This window comes from Pongo pygmaeus, chromosome 13, assembly GCF_028885625.2.
Source record: "Pongo pygmaeus isolate AG05252 chromosome 13, NHGRI_mPonPyg2-v2.0_pri, whole genome shotgun sequence".
NCBI lineage: Eukaryota > Metazoa > Chordata > Mammalia > Primates > Hominidae > Pongo > Pongo pygmaeus.
In genome coordinates this window covers 91985355-92002301 of record NC_072386.2, presented here as the reverse complement: position 1 = coordinate 92002301, position 16947 = coordinate 91985355, and the positions used below count along the sequence as shown (strand labels likewise).

The 16947-nt window shown below is 41.7% G+C and overlaps 2 protein-coding genes across 3 annotated transcripts in view; both read left to right on the top strand.

The window, feature by feature from the left end:
* The window catches only part of GRIN3A (glutamate ionotropic receptor NMDA type subunit 3A), a 181875-nt gene that overhangs the window by 128319 nt on the left and 36609 nt on the right, over positions 1–16947 (top strand). The gene's annotated exons all lie outside the window — the stretch shown is intronic.
* PPP3R2 (protein phosphatase 3 regulatory subunit B, beta) lies at positions 15111–16108 on the top strand. The gene has a single exon (XM_054502139.2). The coding sequence runs from the start codon at positions 15263–15265 to the stop codon at positions 15782–15784; it is 522 nt and encodes a 173-aa protein (XP_054358114.1). The 5' UTR covers positions 15111–15262; the 3' UTR covers positions 15785–16108.

Here is a 16947-nt window from a genome sequence, read left to right as displayed (position 1 = left end):
AGATTTGCATGGCTTTTACTAAAAGAAATGAACTTGGGCCTATACCAGTCAATTGAGTTAATTCAACCAAGGAAGGAAACAAACCAGTTGCCTAACCTATGCCAAATAACAATCACTTGGTGTTTTCTGTCATTTGTTGTGACCATAGCTGACTCAAGTTAACATCTTCAAGTGATTCAGAATTGACAGCAAGACAAGGCTGGGTGCAGTGGCTCATGCCTGTAATTCCAGCGCTTTGGGAGGGCAAGGCAGGCAGATCATTTAAGCCCAGGAGTTCAAGACCAGACTGAGCAATGTAGTGAGACTCTACCTTTACAAAAAAGATTTTTAATTTGAAAAATTTGAGAGCAAAGCATTAAGAGAAAAGGAGCCTCCCAATCCTGTCCTCAAAGCCAGAATTACTGAATGATTTCAACCTCCCTGATCACATGCAAGCCTCTAGGCTGTTGTCATTTCAGAGGATCATCTGACCAAGACTTCAGCTGGAAGGACCATATGATTCCTAGGTAGAGGAGGACAGACAGCTCTGCAGACTCAGAACCTAACTCTACCTGGACACACAGAAGGGAACACACTATTGGAGACTTACCAACACAATTATTAACATAAACCTATGTCAAATTTATTCCAAAGTAAAAGTAACTAACCTAAAACAAGATACATTTGAAGCCATACATTTCTGGATTTGAATCCTGTCTCTATCAATTAACAGCTGAATTACTTAACTGCTCTTAAGTCTGAGTTTCCTCATCTATGAATAGGTATGATAAAACCTGCCATCCCATTTTGTTCTAAGAATAAGAGGTCATTTATGGAAGCACAGCATGGTGAATAGTAAATAATAGAAGTACTAATTCTTCCTCTGCCTACATTAGGATATCTTCAGGTGCCTTTCTATGGCTCTTTTTAAAGTAAAGAAATATTACCAGAAATCCTCCATTAGATTTCCTCATATTTCATTGGCCAAAATTATATCTTCTGCCTATGTCTAAGCCTATCATTGGTGAGGGAATGGGCTTGCCATGATGGATTAGGCCAATCATGACTCATCCCCTAGCATTGGCAATTGCACAGCCTCCCTTGAAACACAGGGTCAAATCACGAAGTGTGAAGGCCTAAACAAAAACAGGATTCCCTTAGGAAGGAGGAGACAGAAGAATACATGTTGAATAAGCATCCAACCACTTCTACTCTCACTCTGCAGACTTTGAAATCTGCTTCTTCTCTCATCCCACCTACCACTAGCCGTCTGCACAATGAGGTATTTTGATTTAATCGTCTGCAAAGCAAGTCCTCCCAGCTTTGATACAGTGATTCTGGCTTCCCTTAATATTATCCTAAAATACAAATATTCAGTATTCTATACAGTATAGTATAATGGTTAGAAACATGGGCTTTGAAGACAGTTCTATATTTGAATCCCAGCTCTACCAACTGTGATAACAGGACATATTATTTGAGCATTCTGAGGCTCAGCTTCTACAAACTGGGGAGATAGTCATATATACTTTATAGGATTGTGGTAAAAATGAAGTTCGATAGTGCTTTTCAAATATTGAGCATATTCCTACATATGATAACCACAAAGTTACCCATGTTCTTAAGGATTATGAGGTTTCACCATATATGTTACAGGGCTATATGGATTTATCAGCAATTTCAAACAAAATCAAATTAAGTATAGACCAAGAAAAAGATGTTTTGAAAAACAAGTATCAGTGAAAGCCGTAAACTGTTGAGATGATGCATCTAAAATACAGCAAAATTTTTTCCATTGCAGTTTTTAACAGGCCAAATTCAGAGGAATGGCAGTTAGGAAATTCTAGATATAGTCAGCTGGAAGCATTGAATAAGAGGCTAATATCAGGATCAAGTTGTGCTTGTCAAGGCAACGTTGGGCCCACATTCCAGGTCAGCTAAATTTGAAAGAGAACTAGGAATGAGAAGAATGGAGGAAAGTTGTGCCCTTACTGGAACTTCAGAGACAGAAATAACAGAGTTCTGGTAACATCAGTGTGTGTAGAGATCGAGGGCCACACACACACACAGAGCTCTTCTTCCTCAGGGATGGTGGTCAGCTGTATGGTGTATCTTGGTCTATGGAATAGGAAACTATTTTGTAATGATGCTTACCTGGGTACATTTAAACAGCAATGCGTATTCTTGTGTGACATTTTTGTTTTGAACAACCTAAGACAGAATTTCAGGATTGTCCTTACAGAACCTACAGATAGAACATAAAACCAATCTTCAGTTCATTGACTGAGCTTGGTCTCCTCTGCACAAAGACCCTCTGCCTGCTGGATTTCCCATTGCTCAATACATTAAGTCTCCAACTGCTATTTTTTTCTCAACTTTCTCCCAGAAAAGGTCAGAAGGAGAAAGCATACTTAATAATGCTTCGCTTGCCATCCCTTTTGCCTCAAATGTCATACACTGCCGGGCTCTGTTAGTGTGGGGAACCAGGATTAGCTTTGAAGTCAGACAAGCCATCCTTGAAGCCTACTTCAACCACCAACTTACCTTTGGCGAGTGCCTTAATTCAGCTCAGCTTTAGCTTCTTCATCTCATCAGTGGCTCTTGTGTGGAGTAAATAAAATGATGGTCTCATACACACGGCCCTGCTCCTTCTCCCTGCTCGGGGGGTAGAGTGCAAGGCACAGTGCGGAAGAACCAAGTAAATACTCCGGTGGTTCCCCTCCCAACAGGTGCCCCGACCCCTGAGGATTCCATTCTTCGGTTTACTTTTTATCTTACATACCATTTTGCTAGTTATAGTTCGTGTGTAAGTCTGTTGCTGTAGAGCAATTAAACACTTTCTTTCACTCTGAAAAAAATTCTAGTTTAGATAACAAATTATATGGTCACCTAGTAATAAAATTACTAGGTGCCTTTTTCCCCCATTTCTGGCAGTTGGACATTAGTACTTGGCCCAATGTGAGAACCTTGACCTATTCACCTTCCATCTCTTTGCAGCCCCAGAGCTATCTAGCCGCAGTTTCTCTGGAAGATAAACTCACTTTTTTTTCTTGAATTCCAGGGCTTTATCTGCTCCCCAGAGTCACTTAGGAAATTGCAGGTCCAATTCTGCTGACCAGACTCTGGCAATTTTCGAAGAGGAATTTTAAATTGACCTCAGATGTTTCCCCACAGTCCTCCCTGCACACCTGTGCCTCTGCCCACAGTGGACTCATTGTCAATCAGTGCCATCAGGGAAAACATATGGCAGGGTGTAAATTTCCTTCGTTTTCTTTTGATTCAGCAGACAAAAAAAAAAAAACGTAATTGTTTTCCACTCCCCAAGTGAATTTAAGAGCTCCAGAGCAAGAGTTTTATGACATCGCTTATTCGCAAACCAGGAAAGCAAGGCAGCAGACCACAGTTTAGCAACCTCTAAAATTCTTCAAGGGATTACTAACATATCCAGATGATAACTTCTTGCTTTTTGCAAGCCTCCTTTAAATAATAGTTTGAATAATGCACTTTTTTACCAAATGGAACTAGTCAGGAAGAAAGAGGAAACAGTGGTCTTGGTGGGAAGCAGATAGAACACTCCAATGATCAAAGGAGAATTTTAAAGAAACTGTTTGCAAAAGTATGATTTAAGGAAACCAGTGAAGATACTACAGTCTCCCAGGGCAGGTGAAGTGAGGGAGCCATTAACACATCTAGGTTCAAAGAGAAGAATTAAGAGAGCCATTTCTAGAACCCAGGGAGAAACGGGAGAGGGCTTTCTAAGAGCCATGGCCATTTGACCAGGGGTACAGCCATCCCACAGCGACCTGCCTGGAAGACACCCAGGGAATAAATACCTGAGTTTGGTCTCCTCCTACCCTTGCATCTTCTACCTCAAGTCAAGGGAGCCTGTCAATATGGTGCGGAGAGGTCCACTTCCCACGGCACAAAGCAGGAGGAAGAAAGGTGGAGAGTAGATCTGGAAGGGCAGAAGAATGTCCAGCACCGTCCCTCATGGCAGATGAATGTGGGATGGGGTCAGCCACAGAAAAGTGGCTGCAACCCAACCAGCTGAGAGTGTGCAGCCTCTGCACCTCCAGACAGGGGTCCAGCCTGCAGGGAAAGAGACCATGCCTTTGCACACTTGTTGGGAAGGAGAGAGAAGTACAATCAAGTCCATTTAAATGACCTTGGTCTTGGGAGTCAGACCACCCTGGCTCTCCCATCACTATGAGGAGGCAGCTCTATGTCCTTGAGAAAATTACCTAACCTCTCTGAGCCTCAGTTTAATGCATATCTTACTTGATTGTTACAAGATTTTCTTGCTGAATCCAGGGATCTCCTCTGTTGTTATTAAGTACTGAGGGAAACAAATACATACTAAGCGAGAAACCAAACATTAGAGTGAAAACTCTAACCTTGGAACCCAGAGACCTTGATTGCATGGGATAGGGAAAAGGAGAAGCATATTTTGAAACAGTCCAAAAGTAAATCATTCAACTCTCCAGTGATTTTATTATCAGGGGAAGTGCGCAGCAGGAAACAGTGCCCCATATCTGAACTTTCCCCATCTTTTGCCTCACCCTATTCCTGAAACCACCAGCCTCCATCTGACCTTCAGTCCATTCTTGAGCTTTCCTATCCTCCCTTTACCTTCACCCACTAAAAGATGGATCCATAGGGCACGGATGGAGTGAAGATGTCTATTAACCTCGTTATGAGGTAGTTTTAAAAATGGAAGTTTAAATGGTTTGTTTTTAAGGAGCATGGTATAGGTGCAAAAGTAAAAATAACCATGGTATCAAAACATTCACATTAAAATGTCATGAACACAAATTGCTTAACCTCCCTGACTTCCCTACACTGCAAAACTGAGATATTTTATGTTTCTGGCTTGGTATAAAGAATAGAGAGATAACATACATCAAAGTGCCTGACACATAGTAGGTGCTGAATGGATAGTGTTAATCATATTTGTCCTGACACTGCTGCGAACCAGTTCCATGACCTTTGACAAATCACTTCACTTCTCTAAACTTGTTTCTTTGCCTTAAAATAAAGGACCATGTACCATGGCCAGCAAAGAGACGCTGTGATTCTCAAGTAGGATTGTTTAAGAGGATTCCTGGCCTAACTAATTGAAGATATGGATCCCGGGGTGCAGAGGAGGACAGTGGACTGACCGGCCTCCAGCCTGGGCTGCCCATCCCTGGCCAGGGACCCAGACTTGATTCCCAAGGACCACCAAAATGCATATATGATATATTAATATGTGTTTACCTATGAATATTTATTGAGAAAATGGAGTTCTCTCACAGCAGATCCATTCTTTCCTCTGTTAACTTCTTGGAAGGGGAAAGGGAAGGGTTAGTCAACTATACATTGAAAGCCAAAGGGAATCCCACAAGTCACATTGAGAACCTTCAATGCCAGTTGGTTTTTTCTGACCAGTTTATCTTTAATTCATATTAAAAACTCAAAGGGAATGGTTAGGGCAGTGGGGGAGGGCAGTTTTAATGCAGTATTTTCTGCTCTTGACAGCTAGCCCACATCTCAACACCCTCCTGCCCCTTTCTCATTCCTACCCCTTCTCTTTTCCATTTAAAATGTCACCGTCTGCTATTCAACCTGATGAAAGTTATGGGGAGGCAAGGAGAGTTAATGACTGTAGATTGCTTTAAATTGAAAACTCGTGTATATCAAGAGCCACCTTGACAGCTGAGTGCTTTCCTTAGCATAGCCTAAGTAATTAAGTTTAATATTTAAGCCAAGCATAAGGTCAGATGGAACCTATCCAGGTAGTGTGTTCTGAAAACCCGAAGAAGCACAAAGTTGTACGTGTATTCTTTTATGACATGGAGTAAAATTGGGCCTGAAGAAAGGGAAGCCAGTCTGAGAAAGACCTCATCTTCATGTGTCTTGCTACAAGAACAATTTCCAGATTGATTCGTTCTTTCTTTTGCTTCCTTTCTTCCTGTCTTTCTTTCCCTTTTCTTCCCTGTCTTTATTTTCCTTCCTTTCCTTCATTCCTTCCCTTTCTTTCTTTCTCTCTTTCTCCCTCCTTCCCTTCCTTCCTTCCTTTTCTTTCTTTCTCTTCCTTTTTCCCATCCATCCATTAGCAAAGATGTGTTGAATTCCCACGTACCATGTCCCATGCTGGGTGCAGCCAATGCAGAGATGAATGCAGAGCTCACAAGCAGAGAGCTCATAGGAGCTCAAGAGAGACTTGTGAAAAAAACCCAATTCCACACCACCACAGGGGCAGCAATAGATGAAGATATAAGGTAAGCTGTGACACAAACAAGGCCATAATTCACACATGGAAGAGCTAGAAGAAATCAAAGCAGGCTTCCTGGAGGAGGTAACCCCTGTAGCGGAAGAAGCCTCCAGGCAAAACCAGAGTAAAACACTGAGGCATGAAATTGTAAGCAATGCAATTTGGCCTTGCCTTTCAAAGACACTGCACCCAATCATACTGGATTGACAGAATTATATGCCCTCTTAATAGTAGTGCTCCTTCCCCAGGAATTCTAAAATTACAGGTGGCTGATTTCTTTGGCCCGCTTGTTATGCAGTCACAGGTGGACCCACAAGTAAATTATAGGCCTTTACTTTTCCTGTGCTCAGCCTTGTAGCTTTCCTACTACCTCCTCAAAGGCAGGGACATCTTTTCTAGTCTTATATGGAAGGCAGTCTAGAATACAGAATAATTTCAGCTCTGGAAGCAACATACCAGGACTTGACTCCCAGCTCCACCACTGTGTGTCTGTGCAAGCTGTGCAACTTCCAAAACTTCAGATCTTCCTCCAAACCCAGGAATAATAATAGGGCCTGCCTGAAAGTGTGAAATATATTTAATGAGATCGTTTATGGTGAACACCTGGCTTGACAAATGTTCTCTCCTCCTTCCCTGATTATAGAACCATGCACGCAGAAAAAATATATATATTTGGTGAATAATAAGCATAGACAAGAAATTACAGTTGGTGCACCCACCCTCTTAGGCCCGTCTTGGTCCCATCTCGAAAAAAGCAGGAGCATCTTATCATTACAAGCACCTTCTAACTCCGAGATAAACACTCTTTTATGTATTGCTTATGTATGTTATAGAACCAAATAATTTTTTATTGCAAAATGAGAAATGCATGATTCTGGAACTTTCTACTTTTCACAGTGCTGGTTTAACTAACTTTTGTAGTGTTGTTTTCTTTCTTTCCTCTAGCTCAGTGTCTAAGTATGAGTGGGAAAACGTGAAGATGCTTTATACAAACCATTAGGCTGCACTTAAAACAGATCTTTACAGAAAAAATGGTAACTTAGTCTTTGCATGTAGTCAATTGTATTTCGAAGTTAGGCTCCTGTGTGAACAGGCCCAAGACCTACAATTCTCTAGTCTTGTTTTCCCCTCCCTCCATATCATCACAAGATTAGGGCTGCTTCTCTGTTGATTTCTGGCTACTATAAATAACACAAGTTTGGATTCTGAGAGAAGGAAAACTAATTTCAGCAAGTGTCTCCTTCACCCTTGCTAATGACCAAGTAAACAGATCTCTCGGAATAAGAGTCCCCTCTTTTATATGCCAGAGATACTTGGGCATAAATTACACCCAAGACCACATACTGTTAAGAGTTCTTGCTTTTCCCCTGGTTAAATTCAGCAAACTCATGAATATTTATGAAATGCTGTTTACTATGCAACTAAAAGGTATGAACGGTGCTCAAACTGATTAGGACTATTGTGAGAGACAGTCTTCCTTCCATTTTTTTAGACTACCATGCACTAAAGTCTGTGGGGGATCACAGGAAATGGGACTCCTCACTCATCTCTATTCCCTACGCAGAGGAGTTGCCTCTGTGCTCTGAGGATTTGGGCTTGAAGAAAGCAGAGTAAGCATGGAAATGTGTGAAGATTGCCATCTAGTGGCTCTTGATGCGAGTTGTTACAAAATACTGCAAAAGCCATCTTTTTTCTTTCTCACAAAAGGCAAAAACCAAGTCTAAAATTGTGAGAAATTGCCCTGACATTTCCTCCAGGGTATCTGAGGACAATTCCTCCCCATGCGGCTGTGGGAGTTGGTAGAATTTCAGGATGTGTTGGATGAGAAGGCGACATCATGAGAGAGCCCTGGAGCCTTTATGGAGATGCCCCTCTTCTCACACAATATAGGTGGCTTCCTGCAACATGAAAGCTTAGGGCTAGCTGGCCGGGGAAGCCAATGCACGCACATTTGGGGCCTCCTCTGAGCTCCTTCCCTCTGTCCTTCTATCCAATAAGACTTCAGCCTAGTGTTATGGGTTGGATTGTGTCCCCCAAAAAAGATATTGAGGTTCTGAGGTCCTAATTCTCAATACCTCAGAATGTGTTCTGGTTTGGAAATAGGGTCATTGCAGACATGATTGGTTGAGCTGAGATGCAGTCATATTGCAGCAAGAGTGAACCCCGAATCCAGTATGACTGGTATCCTTATAAGAAGCCATCTACCACACAAAGACAGAGACACTCAGGGAGAGCACCGTGTGATGATGAAGGCAGAGACTGGATTTATGCATCTGCGAGTCAGGAAGGCCAAAGATGACCACAAACCACCAGGAGCTAGGAGGAGGCAAGCAAGGGTTGTCCTACAGGTTTCAAAGGGAGCATGACCCTGCCAACTCCTTGATTTCAGACCTCTAGCCTCCAGAACTAGGGGACAATAAATTTCTGTTGTTTAAGCCACCCTGTTTGTGCTGCTTCATTACAACAGCTCTTGCAAAATTATTAATACGCTCCACATTTTACTTCTAGTGCCTCTTGCATCCCAGCTCAGGCTCTTCTAGACAAGCATTTGTAGTTGTCATTGTTTCCTAGCTGCTCTCCCAGATACTGGTCTCTTGTCCTGTTCAATCTACCCACAATGCCAGATTAATCTCTACAAAAATAATTGTGATTTAGTTGTTCTTTTGATAAAACTTGTGCTTTCCCTACTGGGTAGAAACTAAATGTCTTAGCCAAACGTTCAAAACCCAGCTTCATCTGGTTCTGTCTAGCTCATCTTCTGCTACTTTGCTCAAGTACTTCAGCCATTATAAGCAACTTGCTAATATCTACACCTGCACTCTTTCCCACTTCTGTGATTATGGCACTTGTTCCCTTTTCTCCCTCAGGATCAAATACTTCTTGAAAAAAGAAAAAAAGTCTTCCTCTATTGTTCCCAGCAAGAAGTAATTTCTCAATTCTCTGAGTTCTTATAGTTCGTTTCCCTTACCTCTCTGATGACATGTTTTGTTGTCCATCTTGTATTATTAATTATAACTCTTTAATGCCTCAATTCACTCACTGATCAGTAAGCTTTCTGAGCAAACACCATCTCTGAATGTCCCAATGCTTTACATGTTAAAACATGATTGAATAAGTGATGCCCTATAAAGAATAATTGAGTAAATGTTGTCTTTTCTTCAGTGTATGGGGAATGGTCAAACCATCTTATCACTTCGTCCAATACCATGCTCTCCCTTGACCTCCCTATCCAGTCACACTGGCATTCTTTCAGTTCCTCCTACTTATTTTGTTCCTCCTGCCCTAGGGCCTCTTTGCACATGGAGTTTCTTCTACCTGGAACACTCATTCCTTCCCAGAACATCTAGTTAACTTCTTCTGCTTCTTGAGATTGTAAATCAATCATCATTTCCCCAATAAAAGTTTCCTGTTGTCCAAACTCTCCAGGCACCATGTACTTCTCATCTGTAACACTCAAGGCAGGTGCTCCTTTACATCTATGGACGTGATAATTTGGTTAATGTCCATCTTCCTATCAAAACTGTAAGCTCCAGGAGAACAGAGACAACAAGAAAAGTATCCACTTTAGGTCAGTATTATATTCTTCTCACATAGTAGATCCTCAATAATTATTTGTTGAGAAAACAAATAAATAGCTGAGTATATCTGTGTGCATGTATGCATACAGTCTATTTGAGTTTTTAGGCAAGCCTAAAGTAGGTAATAATTATAATCTGTACCATTCCTGTACCTACTATGTGATAGGCATTGAGCATACTTCTTATAATCTATCTCATTTAATCCTCAAAGTGATGCTATGAGTTAGTAATCATCATCCTTGTTTTACAGATGAGTGAAAAGATTCAGATAAATAACTCTGCCCAAGATCACAAAGTGTTTAAATAGCAAAACTTTGATTTAAAACCATACATGCCAAAATTCATTAAACACCATCTCAGTATTACAAAAGAAAACCAAACAGATGACAAACCTGATGCTCAGAAACAGTTTAAACTCGGGCTATGTGGTTCCACAGTCTAAACTGTGGCTAACGTCAGTACACTTAGATATTAAATATGGTGACCAGCAATGCTACAGAAAGGTGAGAGCTTCCAACCAAATGTCAAGGACCACCTGCATAGCTTCTAGAACAGCTGTGTGACCTGGTCTTCTGACTGGCTTGAAAAATGAAGCCTTATATGAACCTCAGGTCTCATTTCCATTTCCGTTGGTTTGATTTTCCAATGTCAGTTATTTTTACGTGTGACCTACTCATATTTCTTTATCTGAAAACTTTTGAGGGAAAAAAATGACACGCTGAAATAGAGGTGCCATCAAGGCTCCTGGTTTCTTCCAAAACAGTTAGTCAACCCGTTTAATTTACTTGCTTCAGTGAATGTCCTACAGTCCACATCAATCCACAGTGATGAACAGAAAAGTAACAAATAGTGTTTTCCATGGAAATTACTAAGAATCATTTACAGAGAAAATCAAAACAATGGTGTTGAGTCCCATAATAATGCTGAACTACATAGTTTATGAAATGTAGAACAATGGGAACTCAACTTCACATTGACTAAAACTCCAGATCTAGCATAATGTTACATCCTCTATAGCACAGAGTAGAATGGTTCTGCTTGTACACCTGAATTATTTCAGTGAAATGGTACCATCTTCCCAATACTGTCTGTGTAGCCATTCAATATTCCTGTGACAAGATTTCACCTCTTACATAACATTTCTATATACGCTACCTCATCTGACTCTTACAATAACACATCAGTAGATACAGCATGTGTAAGTATTATTACCATTTCACAGATGAGGATGTTGAGGCTGGTACAGCAATGGCTTCACTCAAAGGCTCACAGCTAATAAGGTAAAAAGCTGAGGCTGGAACCAACTATTTACCTCCTATGCTCTCTCCATTACCCTTTCCTGCCTCCTAACCACACACTCACATAGGGAAATACAGCTGACTAAGAGTTTTCACACTGAGAGCTCCTTTCTAAATGACTATCAAGGAATTACTCAGGAGAATGTCAGTGAAGAATCCAAAAGAGTGCCTGATGGGCCAGTGATGTTGGTTACTGCGTTTCTCAAGTCTGCAATGGAAGGTCTGTAATCAGCCCTCAAAGAGTTTTGAACTGGAGGAGCCAACTTTTACACTGGTATAGTGTGTGAGCAACCTGTGGCATACTGTAACCAATACATGAGGAGTGTTGTTAAATGGCTATATGTACACTTAAATTTCCAGGGCAGGCTGGTATCCTTTAAGACTTCATCTGTACTAGCAGGGTTAAGTAACAATAAAATTAGTAATAGTAGCAATAATGATAATGACATTATATTGACTAACATTAGCTTTAATACTCACAAAAATGTACAAAATATGTATTATTAGCCCCATTTTTCATATGGGAAAACTAATGTCAAGCAACTTGTCCAAGGTCTTACTGCTACTAAGTGGACCGTTAAGATTTGATGTTGGGTTGTCCCATTTTGAATCCTTTCTACCTTATAATATAATACCTAATTAATAATACCTAATAATACCTCTTTTTAACCTAATTAATTCAGTCAATTGGGCTAATAATTCAACCATCAAATATTTTAGCCTCTAAATCTTTCCTTTTCCATTAAACTGTCTAGATCTGTGCTGTCCACTATGATGGCCACATGTAGTTACTAAGCACTGGGAATGTTATGAGCTCTAATTGACATGCTGTAAATATAAAATACAGTACAAAAAAGTGTAAAACAACTCATTCATAAATGATAATATTGATTACATGTTGAAATGGTAACACTTTGGATATATTGGGTTAATATAAATATATTATTAAAATTCACTTTTTTGCTTTTTAATGTTACTAAAAATTTAAAAGTACATATATAATTAGACAGCACTGCTATAGATTATTATTTCAAGATTCATCTACTTTATCCCCACATACAGATCTCACAGAGAATCAACCATTATGAAAATGTTTTTGCTGTTGAATTATTCTCATGGCTCATGAGCCTATAACATAAGATATCAAAACACTACATTCTATAGTATATGTCAGACTGTCTTTATTTTTTACCATAATCCAAGAAAATATGTCATATTGCAAACCCAGAATGACCTGGTATTCCTTTATCATATATATACTATATTTAGTTTTACAACTTTATGAAACTTTTTACAACTTTATAAACAACTTTATGAAGTAATAGTACTTCCCCTTACTGATTATATTTTCTCTTCAATTATCTGCTGTTCTATTTTTTTGATGTTGTTTGTAACTCACTAAACCAACTTCATCACTCACTAATGTGTTGTAACCCACAGTTTGTAAACACAAGAGTGTCTGCAAGTGAGATACTAATTCTATCTACACAGAGGTGAAGGGATTTTTTAGCAAATAATAAGATGGACCTGGCAGTAATGAATGAGCTAGTGGAGGCCTGTAGCTATAGCAACAAGATCTGTGGCCTATTCAGTTGGCAAAACTGAAGGGAGTTCAAAACGCTTCCTCTCTCCTATAGAGTCAGCACTAATGGACCTGTCTAATGCCCATCTGTTGTTCTGTCTGCTCAGCATTACCCTGTTCTTATAAGGAAGAGCATGTGCTTCTTTTGGTACCTGCTCTTCCTACGCAGCCCCCAATTCCCCCTGACCAGCTCCATCCATGAGGTTCAAATGGAAGCTCCCATATGTTATAAGCCATGTCTGATGGCTCATAGGTGGGAACTCAACCCAAGTGAGACCAATCAGAGCCTGTTCCTGGGATTTGTGGGCATCTAACTAGAACAGGGAAAAGTTATCCCCAAAGTCTTAACTTGGAATCTGTCAGTGGTTGTGTCCTCTGCAATGTGGAAGAATTGCTTTATCATAGGAGAGAGTGAAGGAAAGAGAAGCAGAGGTGAAAGGCACGGAGAGGTCTACGGGCCCAACTCCTTGCAGGGTCAGCTTCATGGGCATGTGGCCCATGCAGTCTCATAAGGTCCTATACTTGGTTTAATGTTCTGCTGTGGACATCTTGAAGCTCTCAATCATTTTCAAACAAAGGACACTGCAAATTACATAACTGGTCCTGAGGCATTGGTTCCAATTTTTCCTTAAACCCAGAGTATCCTCACCCTTCCTAAGACTGAATCATTCAGCTCTTCTTTAGATTATGTGAGATTCTTCCAACAAATTATCTTTTGTGCTAAGCTTCTTAGAGGTAGATTCTTTTACTTGCAGCCAAGAAACTGGACTACACTGTGGTCAAAGTCACAAGATGAGAGAAATAACACAGTTCTAGAGGCTCCCAGCCCCACTGCATGCCCAAAAGATAGAGTTCTGTCCTTGCCCCTGAGGTTTCTGATTTTTTCAGAACTGCACCTGCAGGGCCTGGATATTTCCCCCAGAGAGTCCAGAAAGGTCTTTGTGCTTTAGAAAGAACACAGGCTATAGTGGTTGGTATCATTTAGAGACCAACACTGATTTTAGGCATCTTGTAATATAATTTAAGGTGGTATCCTTAATATTGCAAATTCAATAGGTTTATATGCAAACTGTACCATGCTCATTTCTCTGAATAACTGAAATGCAAGCAAATAAGTAAAATAAAACACATTCCAATATAACAGTCTAATTGGGAAAGGGGGTTTCATTTGTGTAATGCCCATAATCAGCTTTAAAACATATCCATGGATTAACATTTGTTTATAGAGGAAAGTAAAATGGCCAGACCTAATGAAAAGGTGATCAGTGGCTTAGTTTTGCTAATTCCAGCATGGTTATCTTTAGACTGATATTTTGCCTGAACTATAGAACACAGAACTTGCCAACATTTTTTAAAGCGAAGGAGTGTTTGCCTCTTTCAGTTTGATTTAGTGGCCTGAGGTTCCCCCAAGACCCTTTGAACTGTTTGCTCTTGAACCACATTTGTTTCTTATGCATTTGGAGTAATTGATGTGCTCCTAAAGGAAGAAGGAATAGGAGGGAGCATGTGAGATTACTCTTCAACAGAAAGAACAAATCTAGTTGAAACAAAAGGAGAAAAGTGAGATCATCCAGAGGCTACTGTCACTCTCAGCACACACAAAAGGCTTCTTTGGGCACATTGTAGACGTTCCTCCAAGGTATTCTGCAGAATAGCCACCAGGCACCAACAACAAAGATGTGACTTGGGCATGAGGTGATGGATTCGAGGGAACAGAGTAACGGAGGTTGTGTTCTTGAGACCTGTGTCATCTTGAAAAACGCCCTGAATTCAGCATCGTTTATATTCCTCGGGAATATGTTAGTGCCTGTAGGTGATCCATGTAAGAAATTCTGCGTGGTATCTGCCTGGTCTCTCACAAACACTCTGAATCCTATGTCCTGAAAAAGGTACAGAAGGATGTCAATCCCGGCTTCCCCTCCCAGGGAATCGTGGAAAACATACTATATCAATGCCTTGATGGTGGTGCTTGGGTGGTGCTTGTAAGAAGCACCTTGTTTCGTCCTTACACTAGGTCTGTAAAGCAAGTATACAGTGTCCTTGGTTGCAGTTCAGTCATTCGGCGTATATTTATTAAGCACATACTGCCTGTGAAGCACTGTGCTTCTGGGATACTGCAGCGAATAATACAGATGCGACCCCTTCTCCTTTGGGGTTTACTTTCTCAGAGGAAAAATAAAAGGAAATAAGTAGATAAAATAATTGCCAGGGGAATTGGGGTTATCATGGAAAGGTACAAGGAGTTTGAGAGAAGGAAAAAGAGAAGGGGCAGCCCAGCTTTCCACCTCTGCCTCTCCCGGGCACCCCCAGGCTCCATTCTCTCCTCCCCTATACCCCTGCCCAGACAGCACCCACCTCCCCTTCCGCCCCCTTTTCCCTCCTTCTTTCCCTCCTCTCTCCGCTCCCTCTCTGACCTGCCGCCCCTCCCTCCGCTCCTCTGCCCTTTTGCTCGACCAGGGCCCCCGAGAGCCCTCTACCCCCACCCCACGGCCCAACCGTCCGGGCACGCGCCCCGCCCGAGCCCACCGCCCCTGCTCCCTCCTCCGACCCTGTGAGCCGTGGCCGTTGCCAGATGTCCACAATGGGAAACGAGGCCAGTTACCCGGCGGAGATGTGCTCCCACTTTGACAATGATGAAATTAAAAGGCTGGGCAGGAGGTTTAAGAAGTTGGACTTGGACAAATCAGGGTCTCTGAGCGTGGAGGAGTTCATGTCCCTGCCGGAACTGCGCCACAACCCGTTGGTGCGGAGAGTGATCGACGTCTTCGACACCGACGGTGATGGAGAAGTGGACTTCAAGGAATTCATCCTGGGGACCTCCCAGTTCAGCGTCAAGGGCGACGAGGAGCAGAAGTTGAGGTTTGCGTTCAGCATTTACGACATGGATAAAGATGGCTATATTTCCAACGGGGAGCTCTTCCAGGTGCTGAAGATGATGGTGGGCAACAACCTAACGGACTGGCAGCTCCAGCAGCTGGTCGACAAAACCATCATCATCCTGGACAAGGATGGCGATGGGAAGATATCCTTTGAGGAATTCAGTGCTGTGGTCAGAGACCTGGAGATCCACAAGAAGCTGGTCCTCATCGTGTGAGCCTTTTTCTTACAAGCACTACCCAACAACTTCTGCTTTCTTCCCTATCTCTTTCAAGATTTGCTCAAGACGTCCAGCTGTCTCTCTGACTTATCTGGAAGTATTTCTTTTTGTGAAGCCATATGTCCTAACAGGAGCTTCATCACCAACTCAGTGCTATTAATTCTCCTTCTCTGAATGACTCAGGGTACCCTATAGGGGGAAGAGCAAGTCAAATGAGCATAGTGGGGAAAGAAAAGGAAATGGCTTTTATAAACATCTTTTACTTTGTTCTGATTCAAAGACCAAACTAGAACTTTAAAAGTTCAAAAATAAGAAAACATACATGTTTGCTGTTACTTCTCATCATTTTGTATGTGGGAGGAAATTTATAATTTGCATGGGTGTTAAGTGAACTGTTTTCATTTGCTTGTGTTCAGATATCTTGCCAGATTGTTAACTTCCTGTTGTAGCAACAGGGACAAATATATTTGTCTTTGCTGGGCATCTTCTAATCACTTTTCTTGGGGGACAGAATCCCATCTTTTCCTTCGGCAGATTGCAGCCCCATTCCCCACAATGTATCCAGAAATCTCTGTGCATGTTTGAGGGGTAGGAGTTCATTTGGCCTCCTCCTGACTCATTGCTCCAGCTCCTGAACAGAAACTAGCTTCAGGGCTCTTATAGGGCATGCTAAGCCTGGACTAAGTGCCCAGCTCAGCCGTCATCCTCATTGGCAGTGGGTTTCCAGGGTTGGCAGCCCACACCAGGATTAAGTTCAATGAAGGGGACCTCCAGCTAAATAGGGCAAGGAAAGTGTTCTCCCAGAAAGTGCTCTCACCTCCGACACTGGTCCCTACCCCCAGGTGGAGAGAATGGGACATTTAGTTAGTTGTCCCATGGAGGGAGAGGCAGTAAAGAGTCAAGCTGCAGTGGAATCTCCCTAGGATGCCGAAGTGGCATTATGTCTGTTGCTCAGAGATGCAGAGACTGACAATTGTGTCTCCACAGCAGAGGTGGATGCTGGCTACACTAGCTATGCTGATTTTGAAAATCAGATCTGGAGCCTAGCAGAGAAGCTGAGAGCTCTCTCATTCCAGAAAGCCTTTTCCCTAGTGGAACATTCAGCGCAGAAGTCCTCACACCCTAATAGATCTCCACCATTGGGTGAGCTGCAGCCTGTG